Source organism: Camarhynchus parvulus, chromosome 9 (genome assembly GCF_901933205.1).
Source record: "Camarhynchus parvulus chromosome 9, STF_HiC, whole genome shotgun sequence".
NCBI lineage: Eukaryota > Metazoa > Chordata > Aves > Passeriformes > Thraupidae > Camarhynchus > Camarhynchus parvulus.
This window is the reverse complement of record NC_044579.1, coordinates 8,066,032-8,084,145: the sequence shown is the minus strand read 5'-3', so window position 1 is coordinate 8,084,145 and position 18,114 is coordinate 8,066,032. Positions and strand designations below refer to the sequence as shown.

At 38.5% G+C, this 18,114-nt stretch overlaps 1 protein-coding gene across 1 annotated transcript; it reads left to right on the top strand.

Annotated features, from left to right (window-relative positions):
- The first annotated feature begins 1,707 nt into the window (after positions 1-1,707).
- On the top strand, positions 1,708-17,740 carry KNG1 (kininogen 1). Its single transcript, XM_030954295.1, is given in 11 exon segments — positions 1,708-1,902; positions 4,770-4,880; positions 5,779-5,863; positions 8,094-8,266; positions 10,003-10,110; positions 12,236-12,317; positions 12,845-13,011; positions 14,431-14,538; positions 15,490-15,579; positions 17,046-17,357; positions 17,360-17,740. Coding segments are annotated over 11 exon segments (1,812 nt in total).
- Positions 17,741-18,114: the final 374 nt, after the last annotated feature.

The window sequence follows — 18,114 nt, the reverse complement described above, 5'->3', positions numbered from 1 at the left end:
GAGATCACTCACCAAATATCATCACAGGCAAAACTGACTGGACTTTGGGAAATTGGCTTATTACTAATCAAACCAAAGTAAGAGAATCAGAAATAAAGTCAAATCTTTAAAACACCTTCTTCCCAAGCTTAAATTTACTTTTGATTTTCTCTATCTTCTCCCTCAGCTGGTGCAGGAGGATGGGAATGGGAGTTGCAGTCAGCTTCTACCCCTCCTTTTTCCTCAGGATAAGGACTCCCTACACGCTGCTTTGCTCCAGCCAGGGATGCCTCCCACTGGAGGCAGTCCTTCATGAACTGCTCCAGTGTAGGTCCTTTCCATGATGTGCAATCCTTTAGGAACAAACTGCTCCAGCATTGGTGCCCTCACATGTCCTGCCAGTAAACCTGCTCCAGCCCAGGCTTCCACAGGGTCACAGCCTCCACTGGGCATCCACCTGCTCTGGTGTGGGGTCCTCCATGAGCTGCAGATGAATCCCTGCTCAATCAGTGACCTCCAGGGGTTGTAGGGACACAGCTGCCTCACCATGGTCTGCTCCATAGGCTGCAGGAAAATCTCTACTCCTCACCCACAGCAGTTCCTCCCACACCTTCACAGGCCGTGGGATTTGCACAGCTGTTTTTCTCACATATTCTCTCTCTTGTGCTTTCCCAGTTCCTTTCTTGTTTTTTCCTTCACCACTATGTTATCCTAGAGGCACCACCACCAGCACTGATGCAGTCTTAGCCAGGGCTGGATCCATCTTGGAACTGACTGGCATTGGCTCTGTCAGACATAGGAGAAGCTTCCAGCAGCTTCTCACAGAAGCCCCCCCGTAATCCCCCTGCTATCAAAACCTTGCCACACAAACCCAGTGCAGCAAGAAACAGCTGGAACACAGGAGCCAAGGCAATCCCAAGGTGTTCACAGACCCAAAACAAAGCTATTTGGTGCCACACAGGGGAGATAAGCACCAGATGTTCTCAGCCATCTCTAATCCTGGCTTGACCAGACTCAGACGACAGTGTTTAATCCTTTGTTCTTGGGTGTCACATATCTGTAACAATAACAAAGCACTATGATCACTGACTAATCCATAAGCCAGGCAGTCTCCACATGGCAGCAGAGATGGACTTTCCAACAGGACCATGAAGGACAAGGTTTATCAAGTGCTATTGAAGGGTTATGTGACATTCAACCATATGCATGTGTCCAAAGACTTTTCAAACACATTCTGAGTACTATAGTTCTCAGAACTGTTGCAGCCTGAACACTAAACAGATCTATAAAATTTACAAGGTTGTTGTCCAAAAGTTCATTGCCACTGTGACCTTCCTGGATGTTTTACTTAAGCCTTGTAAAATTCATTTTCAGTAGCAGTGTAGGTGTTAAGAAGTCAGAAAGCTACAGACACTTATTTCTCTTATGCTTTACTTTGCCTCAACTGGTCCTCAGCTGCAGCCCTGTTATCCTGTTATCTTGATGGCAGGTGGATAACCTTAGTGTCATTCTGGCGAACAAACAAAGTTTATTTAGATAAACTCAGAAGTTTATTTGCAGTATAAACAGGGTAGGATGAGAACCAACCAACCCCAGCAACGCACTCATTCTGTTTACTTAACTACTGCTCCTGAAAAACAGAAGAGGTGACTAAAATCCTGTCAGGCATTCCTTTTCCATTTGGTTCTTAAGGGGCCTTCTAATTCAGGGGGCCTCTTTCATCCAATTATGAAGGCCTTCATTGTACTAGCACTCTGCTGTAGTTTTTTCTCTAGCAAAGCCATTCCTCTTCCATTTGAGTTTTCAGACTGTGATGACCCTGATGTCTTTAAAGCTGTTGACGCAGCACTGAAGAAATACAATGAAGATGAAGCAACTGGTAACCAATTTGCTCTATACGTGGTAATGGAAGCCAAGAGAACTGTAAGTAGACTTTGCAAAAAAAAAAAAAGTTGGAATTGTTTATGCACTCTGAATCAGCTTATCTCCATCTCGTTTTTTAGGGGGCAAGCATGACAGCACAGTGTCTTCCAAAAGTGTTTTAAAAAATCAAAGTGACTTGCACAGTAAGATACTTGTTTCCCTGACAAGTAGGGGTGTATATTATGTTTTTATCAGCAGAACTCTGTGTGCTGGTGAATTGCTTACTAATGCAAAGACCAAAGAATAGAAAATTTCTATCCCCACACAATTTGTCTTATTATTCCACTTCATTATCTTTTTTCTTTACTGGGATTTCTGCCTCTTTCCATCATCTGTAAGGTTTTCAAACCAATGGCAAAACCAGACTTATAAAAAAAATATTAAACTCTTGACTTGGGAAGAGCTGGTGCCGCACATAAAAAAGAATCACCTGATAAAGTTTGGCAATATTCTAACTTGTTTGTGAATATCATTTGATTGACACCAGTCCTAAGTCACAGATCTATCTAGAATCACTAGGTGGTATTTTAGTCAAATAAGATGACAGCTAAAATTACAGGAGAAAAGAATGCAACACGATCCTTTGCCTGGAATCCTTCTATATAGCCTTAATCTAACAAAAGAGTATTTACCTCAGAGAGGTATACAAAGATGGTATTACCATAATAATGACAAGCATTATTTTACTTGAAAATAACATTAACATATTTTTTCTACTGGATTGGATTTTCATATGTAAACCACAAGAAATCCAGTGTTAGAGAGCATATTTTGCACTCTAAAATCACAAGACACTTTTACCCAGACAGAAATTGACCTCGGAAAGGAGCTATGCACTGCTAAACACTTACGGCAAATTACCCACATCTCCTGGCACCTGCCCTCTTGTGTTCCTGTTTACACACTGGGGAGATTTTAGCATGTGGAGACAAAGAGTAAAATCAGAAAACCCTTTATATAATTAATATTAAGGAAATGAATAGTCTCACTGAACATTCTTAACGTTCTCATTCTTAACAACAGCCAAATGCAAATATCTCCATATCAGAGACTTAGTACCACCTACCTTCCTTTTGCTGGTGTTCCCAAAGGAGAGAGAGGAGTTTCAGAATTTTATCTTAAACAATGCTATATTTTTAAGAATACATATTTATTACAATTATTATTCATCTTTCCTTCTCTAGATAGCCATCTTTCCTTTTCTTAAAATATACAAAGCGGAAATCAATTATTACTTTGAATAATTGATCTGATTATGATGTTAAGTAAAAAACAGTGAAAATGAATCTGCAATTACAATTTCCTCATATTTGAGATTCTTTTTCTAAAAAGAGTATAGATTTCACTCCTCGCTAGTCTCACAATGTTGAATGCATTAATTAAATAGCTGGTTATTACATATTCATGTACATTCATTATTGATAAGGTAATAAAACATAAAAGCTTCGTAGTGAAAGACTAAACTTGCCCCAGTTAAAGGCATAGCTGTTCATAATAGTAATGAAATAAACTAATAGCAAATAATACAGAAACAATGCATTTTCTTACTTTGTTTACTTACTGAGCTGATTTATTGCAGATTTAGAACACTGTAACAGAGAACAGAATTTGGTTCTTTTTAAATCCAAATAGTATAATCTGATGCAATTCCATAAAAGTCAATTTCTACCTGCTGAGAATTAAGTCTATTATGTTTTTAGAGCCCCTTTTATCCTTTTTTACAACTATTATATGAGGTGCCTCTACACTTCTTCATACCTGTAGCAATACACAACAGGAATTAAGAGAAGGCAGAATATAATTCTCTGTCTACTGCATCAGTGTAAATCCAGTATATGCCAACAACATCAGCTCAGCCTAATTTTTTTGGTAGCACTAAGGCAAGAATTATAATTTAATCCTCCCAGCAGAAACAGAGAATAATAACTGGATATTTTAGAATAATCAGTGCTAAACTACAGCAGTTGCCTGTTTGTATTTGAAAAGTCACATTGGCAGAGCATTTTTAGTGGCTGTAAAAGGTTAGTAACTTCTGACTTTATATCTTCTCTAAAGGATGAATCAAAACCTTACAGTGTTGTCACTGTCACCTGTAGGCACAGGCCTGCTACCTGGTTTATGGCAAGGAGAAAATGCCCATTACTGGTTTACCAAATTCTGAAGTACTTACACTGGCAGGCCAAACTTTGCTTAATGTTTTTATTTCATCTTATGGGATTGCTGAGGCTGTCCTGCCCTGCAGCCCAGCCTCCAATGCCTGTAGAAAACCATAGGCACTGCCCAAGGCTGTCTCCAGAGCACATCCCTGCTCCCTCCTTCCCGTGCAGGCTGGGCAGCTGAGGTTCCCTGGTACCACCAAGCAGAGGCTGTTTGGGCACTGCCAGGCTGCCTGAGGGCTGCAGGTTCTGGCCTGCCAGGGGAGCTGTACAGAAAGAAAGTGGACAGATCTGGGAGGAGGCCAAGAATGAGAGCAAGGGAGTCAGACAGGAGCACAGTCCAAGCTTGTAATTATGCTAACTATCCAAGCAACCACCCAAAATGGCTTTTTGGAGTACATTTGAATGAGAGCATAAAACCTAACCACTTCTTTTTGGTTCTAAATCCATTGGTACTATAAGTTAAAATGAAGGCAGTTGAGCATATTGTATCCATTATATCCACATATTGTCATTGTAGGTAAGGGCTAAGTAATATAATTAGGTAAGTTAATATTTGAACTACCAAGATCTGAGAGACCAGCAGCTAATGGGAAACCATACTATAAAATTTAAGGTAAATAAATAATAGTATTTACTTTTTTGAAACCCTTATATTTTTACCTGATTTATTACCATGCAAATGATGACATGTATATTGTTTTAATCCAGGCGGGTCCTGACCCACATTTCTATGTGAAATACAGAATACTTGAAAGCACTTGTGCCACTGAGGAAAACAAACACTGGCAACACTGTCATTACAAAGTATCTGCAGAGGCTGTAAGTATCTGTTCTCTTTAAAAGTTCTCTGTACAGAAACATAAGGACCAGGACCACAATTGCCTGGGGAAAATACAGTAGAGGAATTAACTTTTTTTGTTGCATTGCTTTTGAGAGCTTATATGACTACAGTACAGAAATGTATACAACCCCCAAGTTAACCATTATAGTCCTGAGTTTTCTGGTACAATCCTGAATATATGCAGAAAGGAACACTTCAGTGCTTCAATATGAAGGTTGTCAATAAACCCAACATAAGATTTGTGCACTGTGAGAGTGTAAGGACTGTAAAAGTTGGTATTAATTATGTGTAATGGAAACTTGCACAATCAAATGCTGACATGGAAGCCACTATGGCAGAAATTTTGGCAGAGGGCTTTCAGCAGTGCCAAACTTGCCTGGCTCATGCTACCAGAGGGCACCCAGGGGGGATACAATGGGGCACTGCAGGGACACTGCACATTCCCAGGGGGTGGCACTGCTTTTTCACACAGTGCACAGGAAGGGATGATGATGACAATATAATTTGAATCTATGTGAAATGCCGTGGTCATTGCTGCATACCTTGTACTAGCAGAGGGGAAAATGGATAAATACATAGTTTATATAGTCTTTAGTCATGTGTTAATTTCCATTATTCTGACTGTAAAGTCTTCAGTTAATCAATGCGCATCGTACAAATACAAAGCATCATTCAAGAAATCTGCCCAGTTTATCCCATGCTTTCCTCACAATCTGATCCTTTTTCAGTAACAAAACAGCAAGTTGGACATTACTACAAATATACACATTAACCTCTTCCCAAAATCAGTCTACAACTGTCAGCTGTGTTCAATAGCTAAAGCACTGTATTTTTCTTTAGCAAGTTTCAGACAATTGTTGCCATATGTTTTTGCAGAAAACAGGAGAATGCAGAGCTCAAGTTCATATGAATGATGCTGATAAAACAACTAATGTTTCACAAGAGTGCAGAATTTTCTCAGGTATGTAACTATTTGGGGACAGCTTTCAACAAATACATTTACAAATAAAAATGGAATAAATACAATACTGAGACTTTTGGTACTGAGAATTTTAAAGGTAGAAGCTCCTTATCATTCTAGTCAGACATTTATAAATAATCTTTTGTAAGCAACTATTGGTTAAAGATAAAATTTCACTTCACTCTTATACACATATAGACTAAATCAGTGAAGCACAGGCAGTTTCTGCCCAGGGTAATAAAATTCAGCATGTATGCGTAGTAAGTTTCTTCAAGCATAGAATTATGCCAAGATAAAATTTGTTTGCTTAAGACCAAAAGCATACTAATAACTTAAGAGACCAGATGCAACTTGTCACACTTCAACTTTCTGTCCTTAATTATTTAAGCATAAAATTGTCTGAGGAATTACTGGAAAAAATTTGGTACGACAAAATTGCACCTTCATTTTTTTCAAACTGAAAATGACTGAATTCTTGCTGTTAAAGTTTACCAAAACAAGTATTTACCTCAAACAAGAACAGAAAAAAATTCATTTACAGAGTAGAAATCTGGCAGTGATGTAATCATGTATGATTAAGAGACTGATCTTTTACACCTTAACAATAAGCAGTACTACATTTTTCAACTATAAGACACTCATATATGACTATTACATTCACATAGGAATTTCTCTTAGTAAAAAGAGATCACATTGTTTTAAAGATTTCGAACTGCGATCTCTATGCCTTGTGCTCTGAAAGACATACCCAAGTTTGCTTTAAAATATCCATCTAACTATTAACTACAGAAATATTCTCCCCAATTTCTGAGATGTTTGGCAGCCGGTATCTGCTTTTTGTTCCTAGCTATCTTGTTTAAAGCTGAAATGGCTTTACCTACAGCCAGTGTCTTTCTAGGAACTGCAGCACACAAACTCCATGTTCTGCATTGAACAAACGCTGCATTTGTAGGGCAGTGGTGACACCTAGTTGCCAGCAAAAGTTGTGTGAATCTTACAGAGGACACACAGGAAATTTGCATTTGAATCTTTGCTTAGAAAGCAAAAAATCCCAATATATGAATTAAATTTATCAGGTATTCAGCCTAAGGAACTCCTCTCTTCTTACTAAGTTATAACAACTCTGGAAAATAACACAGGTTTGTTCAGCAAAATCCTTATGAAAGTGCTGAGACCACAGTTGGTCTAGAAGTGGGTATGTTCTTGGTTCATTATCTCACTGAAAACGTGGTCATAGTTTTCGGTAAGGTATCTATTTGTCATTACTGGGTCAACATAAGACACACTTTAGTCTGACAGGCGAGGGATTTCCCCACTGTATTGGTACCACACTGTTCAGCCTCTCTGGTGGAACAGTTTGATCTAACTGACTCTGGACTGGTTTCCTGGTTGGTGCAAACTGGCATAACTTCCTTTAAGCCAGTTTATGCCAGCTGAAGATCAGGTGCATAAATTTTACTTCAATTCCACAGAGACCACATATTGTCCCACTTCCATTCTCATGCTCACTGACTTGTGAAATTAATTTATGTACTGAACTATAAAATTAATTTATGAAAATCCAGTCCATGATTATTAGAAAGGAAAGAGAGTTAATAGGATTAGTAGTAGGAAACAGGAGTTTGAGCATCCCTGTCAGGCTTGTCTATTCACAACCAATCCAGCTGGTTAAGCCTGAAGGTAGCACCAAGTGGTAACTGGCAGCCACAATGACTGGTGAGGACAGCAGCATAGTCCAACTACAGTCCCTGGGGCACTCAGAGTCACAGCAGCTCATATGGGTGAGCCCAAACACTTCTGAAGTCCCCACCCTGAAACATGGTGAGGACAGCAAGCAGCTGCACACTGTGGGTGAGCTTTGAAGAATCTGAAAACCATCCCCTTAGTTGTAGCTTCCATTGGCTTCTCCCTGGCTGAATGAGTAATGTACCTTTCTCAATGGTGTCAAAACTACACACAAGGCTTTTCTGCAAGTCTTAATTGCTGGAATGGGGTTCACTGCCAAAAACATGCCTGGACCCTAAGGTCATGGATGGTCCCTGCCACCACAACCAGAGCATGTTCCTAAACACAAAAATGTCTTTGTAGGCCTTGAAACTGGAATATAGGGTTTGCTTATTACACCAGTTAAAAAGCAGGAAAGGTTCTTGCTCACTCCCAGATAGGAAAAATGAAAACCTAAGGCTGTTTTGCATGAAGCCCTATGTTATTTGGTTTGTTTCTTTTTCAGATGTGTCAAAGATAAAACTTACTGAGGCTCCATGTCTTGGATGCTTTCATCCTATATCAAGTGATGGTTCAGAAGTGTCAGAAATTCTGAAAAAAGCCATTCAAAAGTTTAACAAGCACAGTGATGAGCCTGCCCTTTTTAAGCTTGCAGAAATAAAAGAAGCTAAGAGACAGGTTTGTGCATGATTTTTCCCTAAATTTTACTGAAATAATCCAACCCAAAGCAGGTACCTTGTTTGTTTTGTGTATTTTTCTGATATTAAAGTGGATTAAATTTAATAGTAAAGCATACAAAATGCTTGATATACCAATCTAGAGGGTATCTACCAATATAGAGGGTAGACTCAATAAATAATTATCTTAATTTATAAGGAATCATTAACAGTTACCTACTAGATTTTCAGAGCCCTCAACTAATAGTATACACATTTTTTTCTTTATCTGCAGTTGCTTCTAAGCAGTGTTTAGCACCAGTTTATTTGCATTCTGGTCTGGCACATGCAACCTGTATCATCTCAGACCCTCCTGGGTATTTCCTTTGGCCTTGCCCTGAGGCTCCAGCAGGAGCAGTTCCCTCCTAGGGGCTGAGCCAAAGCTGCCAGCCTGCACAGATGTCTCTCACACTCACCAGCCTCTCAAAGAGCAGCAGGCATCTCTGTTTTTGCAGGCAATAAGGCCCACTTGTCAACAGCTGCTATATGCTATAGGACAGGTAAACCCCAGATAGGAAAAATGGGTACGAGAACCCAAAAACCCAGCATGACACTTGCTGCAAGATTTCTGCTCATGGGAATATCTGCTTTGCAAGAAATGACTACTCAGATTGCAGAAATTCTGTGTCATCTGGTATTTCATGCAATAATTCCTTCCCTGTGAAAAGCTTTCCTATGGATTGGTGTGACATTGCTAGAAAGTAAAGTTTCTTATTTGGTTTCTAACTAGTGTAGAACCCAACAGCAAACACAGATCCTTTTCTTTGAACCTGTGTATATTTACTAAGCCAGAAAGCAAATTCTAGTCTCATGTTAGCTTGACTCATGATTTAAACCAGGCTGTCCTTGTTATATTTACTGATGGCAGCAATCCTCTTTGCTGAAACACAAACTTGCACAACATTTAAGCCACATGACAAAGTGTTGCAGATAGACTGCAATCCAGCAGCTGGAAAGAGAACCATCATGTCACCTCTGGCACACAGAGAAAAGTCAGAGCTTTCCATTCAATTGATCTGGGATAACAAGTTCTTATATTTGATTGGTTTTCCTTTTTCATACAATGTTACCTGGCCCAACACTTTGATTTTGAGAGGTTTCATGGGTAAGAAGAAATAGCCACTGTTAGGAAAATGGAACAGATTCCTGGAGAGAAAATTTTAAAAAAAGGGTTATGAACCTGGACAAAGCAGAGTGTGTGGGAAGGCCAGGATAGACACAATTATGGGTAGATGATAAATGCAGAACACTCAACAAAAAATGATGCCAGCAGTATAAAGTTACATTATTCAGATACTGTTTTACCGTGTCCCATGCTCAGGAATGCAGGACTTGCCAGGCTGTGTTACTGTAGTCATCTATCTAGAGCAGCTTCCTGTCACGGGCAGTAATAAGTAACAGATCTTTGGAGGAAAGCACAAGAAACCCAGCAGTGTGAGGCTGCAGGCTTGCCAGAAGTGGACACCAAACACAAAGTGCACTTCTAACAAAAGCAGGATTTAGTTTACACTTTGTGCTGCAAGGACAAGGGGTTTTTTTGCTGTCCATGAACAATCTGTGGTTTAATGAGTGCGAAGTGATTTGATAGATAGAAGGCACTAGATGAGTAGTTTTGCTTTCTTTGCTAATCTCATGTAATAGTTTAACTTTCAAGTTTGCATTATTTTACATAATATATAACCTAAATATCTCTTCCAGGTGGTAGCTGGATGGAATTATGTAATTAGATATAAAATTGAGGAGACTAATTGCACCAAAGACCAATTTCAAGATTTAACTCCAGAATGCAAAATCACTTCTAGAGGCGTAAGTAATCCCCAAATCTGTTTGTCAAGAAAATATCACATTAACAAATGGTCGTTGAGATCTGACTCAAGAAAATATTTATAGTCCTGCTTCAGTTCATGAACAAAGCTTAAATCCAGTCTTATGCATAACTGTTTATGTAACTAGGACATCTATGTCTTCTGAATCAGTGACTAAGAGGACCACTGAAAGGTTTACAGATTACACCACAGAATCTAACCAGTCTTACCCAAATAATAAATCCCTTGAGACATTTTTATCCAGATATTCAAGGAGTTACTCATGTACAACCCAAGAAATTATAATTAAAATTAGCACAATTTCCAGCCTAAGACATCCTTTCTCAGGAAAGTCAGTAGCTGAATTATTACTTAACCTTTACCGCAGTCCAAATAATAGCTTCAAAAGAAATTTATTAACATAATTTATACATAATCCAGGTAAACAGTGCTGCAAACCCAGGTACTCCCTTGGCTTCACTGACCTGGAACTGAAGCAGCTGTACCAAAAATAGAGGCTTCCTCTCTCAACTGACCTCCCTGAACCAGTCACGAGGGCAACAGGAAGATGACTTTACAAACACAAGGCAGAGGGCAGGAAGGCAGAGTCACTATGAACAGTGGTGGTAAAAGGCAGGGGACAGAATGGCATCTGTTTCAGCTGTTGAGGAAATGCACAATTGAGTGTTACATTCAAGAGCCTCTCCTGTTCAAAAATTACTCCTTGTACATCTCAAGAATGTTTCAGAAGTATTGATCAAAAAAGGAAAGAATGACAGCACTGGTAAATAACAGAAGCATGAGAGTCAGACTAGCTGAAGCAAATCCCTCCACTACCCATGTGCCCTGAAACCTTAAGCAAGTTACTTAACCAGCTTGAGTCTGAGTTTCCCCAGCTGTCACATAGAGGTGATGACTTCTGTCACCTCACCTACTGCAGGAGCACTGCCTCACTCACATACTGCTTTGGTCACAACAGGGCTTCTGGAATTAGATCATAAGCACTTATCCCCTGAACTTACCAGTAGATCATTCACAGATACTAGAATACCATATTCCGAGAATATTGGAGTGACCAAATTCCAAGGAAGTTTTCTCACACCTTTAATCAGCTCTGTACTATTAATCTTTAAATGGGAGGGCCAGAACTGCACCCTGTATTCAACACACATATGAACCACTGAGGTATACTGGGACATCATTCAATCCCTTTAAGCTGAATAATAAGCCTTGACATTATTCTTCATCAGTTTTTCTAAAATACTACGAAGTAGATTTTTTATAATTACATTTTCAAGTAACTGTCACACTCCTAACGTCTGAATTTTAAGTCTTCCTTCTTATTTTATGGTTTATTTGGTTTCTTTAGTCTTTGATAAAGGATTTCACCAAAACTTTTCTTAAAATCTCTGTATATTAAGAGGTCTCTTTACCTACCTTTGTTGATGCTTTGCAGAACTTTGACAAATCTGCAAAATATTACTTCTGTTTACCATAAAACCTCAGTTTCTCCTGGATGTATTCATTGCCCCTAGTTCTTTCCTTATTACTGTTTTTAATCACTGGAATGATGGAATTGGTTTTAGGCTCTATAATCTTTAAAAAAAACCCACAATCAATATCTGCTTTCTTCAAGGTTTAAGATATCAAGGCAGTTTTAAGCAAGTTATCTACCACAGTTCCTTTAGAAGACCTGAGAAAATACAAGAAACTCAGTAATGTTTGATTTGATAATTGTGTAATTTTCTTTTTCGTTTTTACAGTTTGAGACAGAAATTCCATGGAGTTATCCATAAAGTATGATTCTGACCTGTAGACATTCTCATTTTTCTCTCCAATGAACACATACAAATAGTTCATTTGGCTTCTCTTTTAGGGTATTCTTTTCTCTGAGTGGTCCTTTTGAACTCTGATTATTTATTGCCTCTGCCGTCTGTCAGGAAGGAAGGAAGGAAGGAAGGAAGGAAGGAAGGAAGGAAGGAAGGAAGGAAGGAAGGAAGGAAGGAAGGAATTATTAGAAGCATGCTTAGCATGCTTGATTTGTTCTGTTAGCAGGAAGCTATTAGGATGTGAGCTTTTTCATTATTTCTAAATAACAAGGAGCTGTTTTGCATTTTTGATTCCAGCGTGTAGCTAAATGTGAGGCCAAAGCATTTCAGAATCTTCATGCAGAGATCGTAGATACCGCCAGCGACTGCAAGCTCCCAGGTATGTCTTAGGCACAATCAGCTTTGAAAGTTCCACAGTTTTCAGTGTCTTTTATTGTTATGTATTGTTATTGTTGTTATTGTTATTACACTGTTATTTTTTCCTCCAGCCTATCTGGACACAGAATACTGTTCCATGTAGTAAATGCTGCATTCTCACCCATTCAGACTAGATTTTCCTCAACACACAAATTCATTGCCAGTTACATGCACCTCTTGTTTCACCCAAATCAGTTCTTTCCATACATGTAACTGTTCCCTCTCCATATTTTCTGGCTACCTACAACTAGCGCACAAAATTCTTGTTTCTACAAGAGAACTGTTGTTTAATGTCCCATGTGACACTAGGTGCTGATGTTCTTTTAGATAACCAAGATATGATATTGCTGATCATAACTATTTTGTTTTCATTTCATAGACCCAAACATGAAGAGTTCCAGAAAGCAGGGCTTTATAACTGTTTTTCCCAGCCTTTATCTACACTGAACCTTTTGTTTCTTAGATCTGAAACCTGTTGCTCTCTTTCAGTTGAAGAAACGGTAGTTGCTGCCATTTGCCCAGGTTGTCCAAGGACTATCCCAACTGACAGTCCAGAACTGAAGGAGCTACTGAAGGTTTCTACAGAGAAGTATAATTCAGAGAGCGATGATGACTTCTACTATAAAGGTGGAGAAATACAATCAGCGACAGTTCAGGTTGGGATATTTCACAGAGATGAGGAACAGATATTACATTATTATTGGCCTGAGCTAAATGTTACCTGAAGTTTGTATTTAGATTTGAAATAATGTATTTGTCTAAGTGCTGATACATGTGGTAAGTGAAATATCCATGCAATTTTTCCTGTAAAATCAAATCCATATTGGCTTGCATTCAAAATTTTCCAATCTCTTGAATTTTCTTTTTTTCTTAAAAAAATTACTTTAAAAATATGTAAAGAAGGTTGGCTCAGGGCATTTGATTTCTGTGTATCTACCCTACTTTTTACCTTCATAACATACCTTAGACTTTTAAAGTATAAAAGTTTTTTAGACAGGACTCCTCCCTTGATCCACCACACCAATACTCTTCACGTTATTTTAAGCAGTGTCCACCCTGCAGTTGTTATATGGTCCAAAATGAGGCATCTTAATTTCTCTTAGAAATGTGTTATTTTATATGCTGATTTTGCTGCTAATAATACTCTAGCTAGATTCAGAAATCTGTGCATAACTTAATACATACAGATAAATAGAGCTTGATAAAGGATGAGGAATCAGGAGGATAATATTGGTCAGCATTTGCATAAGTCTTGTTTACTGTCCCAATACATCAAAACAGAAATTTAGAAGAGAATTAAAAATTTGACAGTGGAGTAGTTTAGAAAATAATTGGTCATAACTACTCCTGAGCATGAGGTGTCACTGGAGAAGGCACTAAAAGCACACCAGAATTTTTCCAAATAGCTCATATTGTCTTATTGATAATATCTGTGCCTTTTCTTCTTTCAAACTTTTTTCTTCCTTCTGACTTTCCCTATCATGACAGATATTAGCATGCATACACCTTTAAAATAGATTTCAGGGAAATAAAATTTCATGTCTTGCCTGATGTCCCTGAAGGAAGATATATTATTTCAAGCTCTGTGAAAAATACTAAGAGAACTCATGGCAGGCACATTCTTGAACCCATGCAGTTTCTCTCTTTAATGTGTTTGGCAAATAGGTTCATTTTCAACTGAGCCCGTTCATCACACACTTTGTTTTACTCACATTCCACTTTTCTGACATTGTATTTGGCTCTCTACAGTGCTATCACTAATGATTTCATCTGTTACTAATGAAATTACTACAGACATTTAATAACTGTGGGCCCAATATTATTCTGACCTTTTCTGTTTCCTTCAGTTTCAATGCCAAAAATTTTTGAGAATAGGAACTGGAGTAAATAAGTTATTTTATTAGAAGCAGATAAGTTTACTGCCAAATATTTTAATATGGTTCTTCACATATGTTGGCCCAGTGGTTAGGACTTGTAGAATACAAGTAGTTTAAGATTGTAGAAAATCATCTTTCCTGTGAAACCTTTTCAACAAAATGCCTTTAGTGCAGAAACCTTTCTTGCTAATTTTTCAGGTGGTTGCAGGAAAAAAGTATCGAGTAAAATTTACAGTCTGGAAGACAAACTGCTCTAAGAGTCAGTTTGAAAAGCTTAATGAAGACTGTACCGCCACATCAGACAGTGTAAGTAATGATAATCTTGCCAACTGTAATGTTTCTAGTGGACAAATTCATTTGCATCAGAAACTGTAAACGCTTAAGTAAAATCACAACCTGGGTTCTGTTACCTCTTTCAGTAAACTTTTGTTCCAAGAAGAAGGGCAGCTTTCACTGTTTGTAACCCAAGTAAAGAAACCGTGAAACTTGAACCGCAGCTGCAGGATCAGTGCTCACTGCAAAACCAAAGGAACTTTCTTTTGATAATAATCAATCAAAGAAAGGAGAGGAGAAGGCTGCTGCCAAATGAAATAGCTGCAATACTCCTGACTCTGTGGACTTGCAGCTAAGGAAAACATGAGACTGGATTGTTACTTGTGAGCAAAGGAATGAAATTTCTGGAGTGTCTGCCATGCTCTTGATAGCGGGAAAATGTGTTCTGGACGCTGGAAAGGAATGTTGATAGGGCCAGCAACCATTGGCAAGGGGGTTGTTGGAGGAGAGGGCCTTTACCTCCCATCTCTTTTCCCACCATATGAACAGTGCTTACCTGTGAGATTTTAGAATTTGTTAGTGCAGCAGGAACTAAAAGGAAAAAATAAGGCTTTATTTAAATTTCCCAATTTTCAGTAGGAGAAACACCATAAACAAAAAATATTTCTTAGGAATATCATGAAGATTATGCAGCTAGTGCTCCAAAAGTGAGAGAGATGAAAAATCCAATTTTCAAGATTTAATCTGAAATCCAAAGTTGAATTAAAGTGTTCATACAGGCATACTACAACCTTGAAAAGGTAAGCTGCGATGTGTCCCAATACAGAAGTATCCATCACTAAGACAGATTTAATAAACACTTGGTTTAAGTTCCAAGGATTTTAAAGTATTATTAAAAAACCCATTTCTTTTTCAGGCCCAAGTCTCTTCCTTTGTGTCTGAAATTTTGTTGCCTTAATGAGTTCATTTTTGTTTTGTTAACAGGCATCACTGTCATGCGACGCACAAATTCATGTGATCCCATGGCAGGATAAAATCTATCCCCAGGTGAACTGCTCTGAAGAGCACCAAGTGGTAAGATTCTTCTTCATTACCCATCCTATTAAGCAGAGTGTAGGACAAAGGCAGTCAATAAATTCTTTATCCATTCCAAATTATCCCATATTTTATACCAAAAATAAAGGAACACAGTTCTTTTTACAGCCCCATTAATGTCACACTCTTTTCTCTCACCCTCTAACCTCAACCCTGTTACATCAAAGCCGTTTCACCACAACCAACAAGGTGATCACACAAAGACACTGGGACAGGGAGAAGTTCTGCCTGTTGGCTGCTCCTCTGCCTTCTCAGTTAAGCTCTGGAGTATCAAGCCCCATCAAATCCCTCAAATTGCTACTCATACTAGGTTTAAAAGTTGAAATAAAAATGTATTTGCTGGCACAATAATTATACCCCACAGATATCCAAAGCATCTGTGAACCTTTCCATATGAGTCGAGTGGTGCCTGCTGCAGCTGTCAGTCTCTGCACAAGGATCTTCCAATTTCTTCCTACTCTGCTCCATGATGAACTAGTCCTGAATGCAATTCAGATTGAAAATCTCACAATGGGATACAAATATTTTTATTGTCAGATATTTCTGAGGATTGCAGAGACTCCATTGTGACACTGAATAAAGACAGATTACCCTGCCCTTGTAACTAGTAACTTCACTCTGCTCAGAACCTTCATAACTACATAGTCATTTGTTATGTATCAACTAATGTCTCTCCTCTCTATTTTCACTACAATATTTTATCCATATCAACTTTCAAACTTAGCTTCAACCCAAATAACTCTGATTTGCAGCTAATAATAATCAGAGACTTTGGAGGAGAGAAATGAAACTTGTGTTGTACAGTGAGTGTACACCATGTATTCACAGCCTTTGTCTCCCAGTTGAACACTGATGAGGGAGTAGAGATGACTCAATAACAACAGAATGTTTGATATTATCAGCTTTAATCTCTGTGTGTTATTTCCAGGCAGTATTCTGAAATGCATATGTCAAATCTAGAAGTAAAAAATTGAATAGCTACGTTTTTTATAACAAAATTACACAGATCTTCTGTATATTCTGCCGTTGATGCTATTCAGAGACGTGATAACTTTCAGCATAAATTGGTGCTATACATGGGAGTGTAACACTCTAACATATGCCGGGACATTTAGTTCTCGAATCCAACTGTATTGTTCACAAATTAATACCAGTACATGTGTTTTGCTCTCTGTAGTATAATTCCTCTCTAACACTGACAAAATTTCAGTGATATGAAATTTGTTTTTTACACATTTAGCTGCTAAAATACTCTGGAATTATTTGGGAGAATGTTTATGTTTGTATGCTTATCTCAGAAGAGAGACTTGTTTAGTTTAGATTTTACTTTAAAAATCTGCTAAATGATTCATGTACTGCAATGAGCCAGCTTCTGAATTTCCCACATCTGAAGCAATTGTTCTGTTTCACGTAACAAATGTGGCTGCTATTGCAATGTTTTTTAGGTGTTCTTTGCAAGGAGGCCTCCTGGATTCACACCTTTCCGGAGCACTGTGATGCTAAGCCAGCCACATGCAGTTTCACAGGCTGATAAAAATGAAGGAGAAAGTCAAAGCCCTAGCACAGAAACAAGGAAAGACAATGGACAGGAACCAGAAGGCGAAGGTGAACCTGAGCATAAACACAGGCACAAACACAGGCATAAGCACAGGCATGGAGTTAAAAAGGATCATGACAATGACAAAAGGCATAGGCTTGACATTGGTTGTGGGCACAGAAGTGGCCATGGGTGTGGGCATAAAAAACACAGCAAAAGAATAAACATAAACACCCAAACCCCAAATCTTCTGAGGAGTCAAATGAAAGGGGTTTTAATCAAAATGCAACCTTCCCATCATCATCCAGTGCTGAAACTGCACTGGAGCTGGTTAGCACAGGGGTTGCAAGGGAGGAAACCAGACCTGCAGAGCCACTAATTGTTCCTGATACTTCTTTATTTAATGGATTGCCAGATCGCCCAGAATCTCCTCACCCCAGATGTCCTGGAAAACCATGGAAACAACTTGTGGGCTTTCCAGCCCCTCCTAGCTTTCCCAGAGAATTCACAAATGAGGATCTCTTGCCTTCTGCAGCAGGAAACATCGATCCAGCAACAGAAAACAACGAGAAAGACTTTGATCTCACAGATGCTTTAGCATAATTCAAACATTGCAGGATCCTTTTCAGAAATGTTATATAGAATGTAAGAAGAATACTGCCTTTTGAAATGTATAAAATGCAAAGAGGCAAAAGCTCATATTCTGTTAGCTGAAATACTCAAGTAGGTCATCAGCACTTCTGGGGACCTAAGACCATATGGCAATACTGTGCATTTGCATATATTTGCAAATATGTAAATCTGTGTAACTCATCTGCCTCAATTTTCTATAAGCACAAACTGAATCACTGCATCAAATCTTACTGTATTATATCTAAAAGAATGGCAGAAAGAATTTTGCAGATTACACTAAGAATCTTGACCAAATATGGGTAAAACAAGACAATATAGAACAAGAGAGCCTCTCTTAGATATGT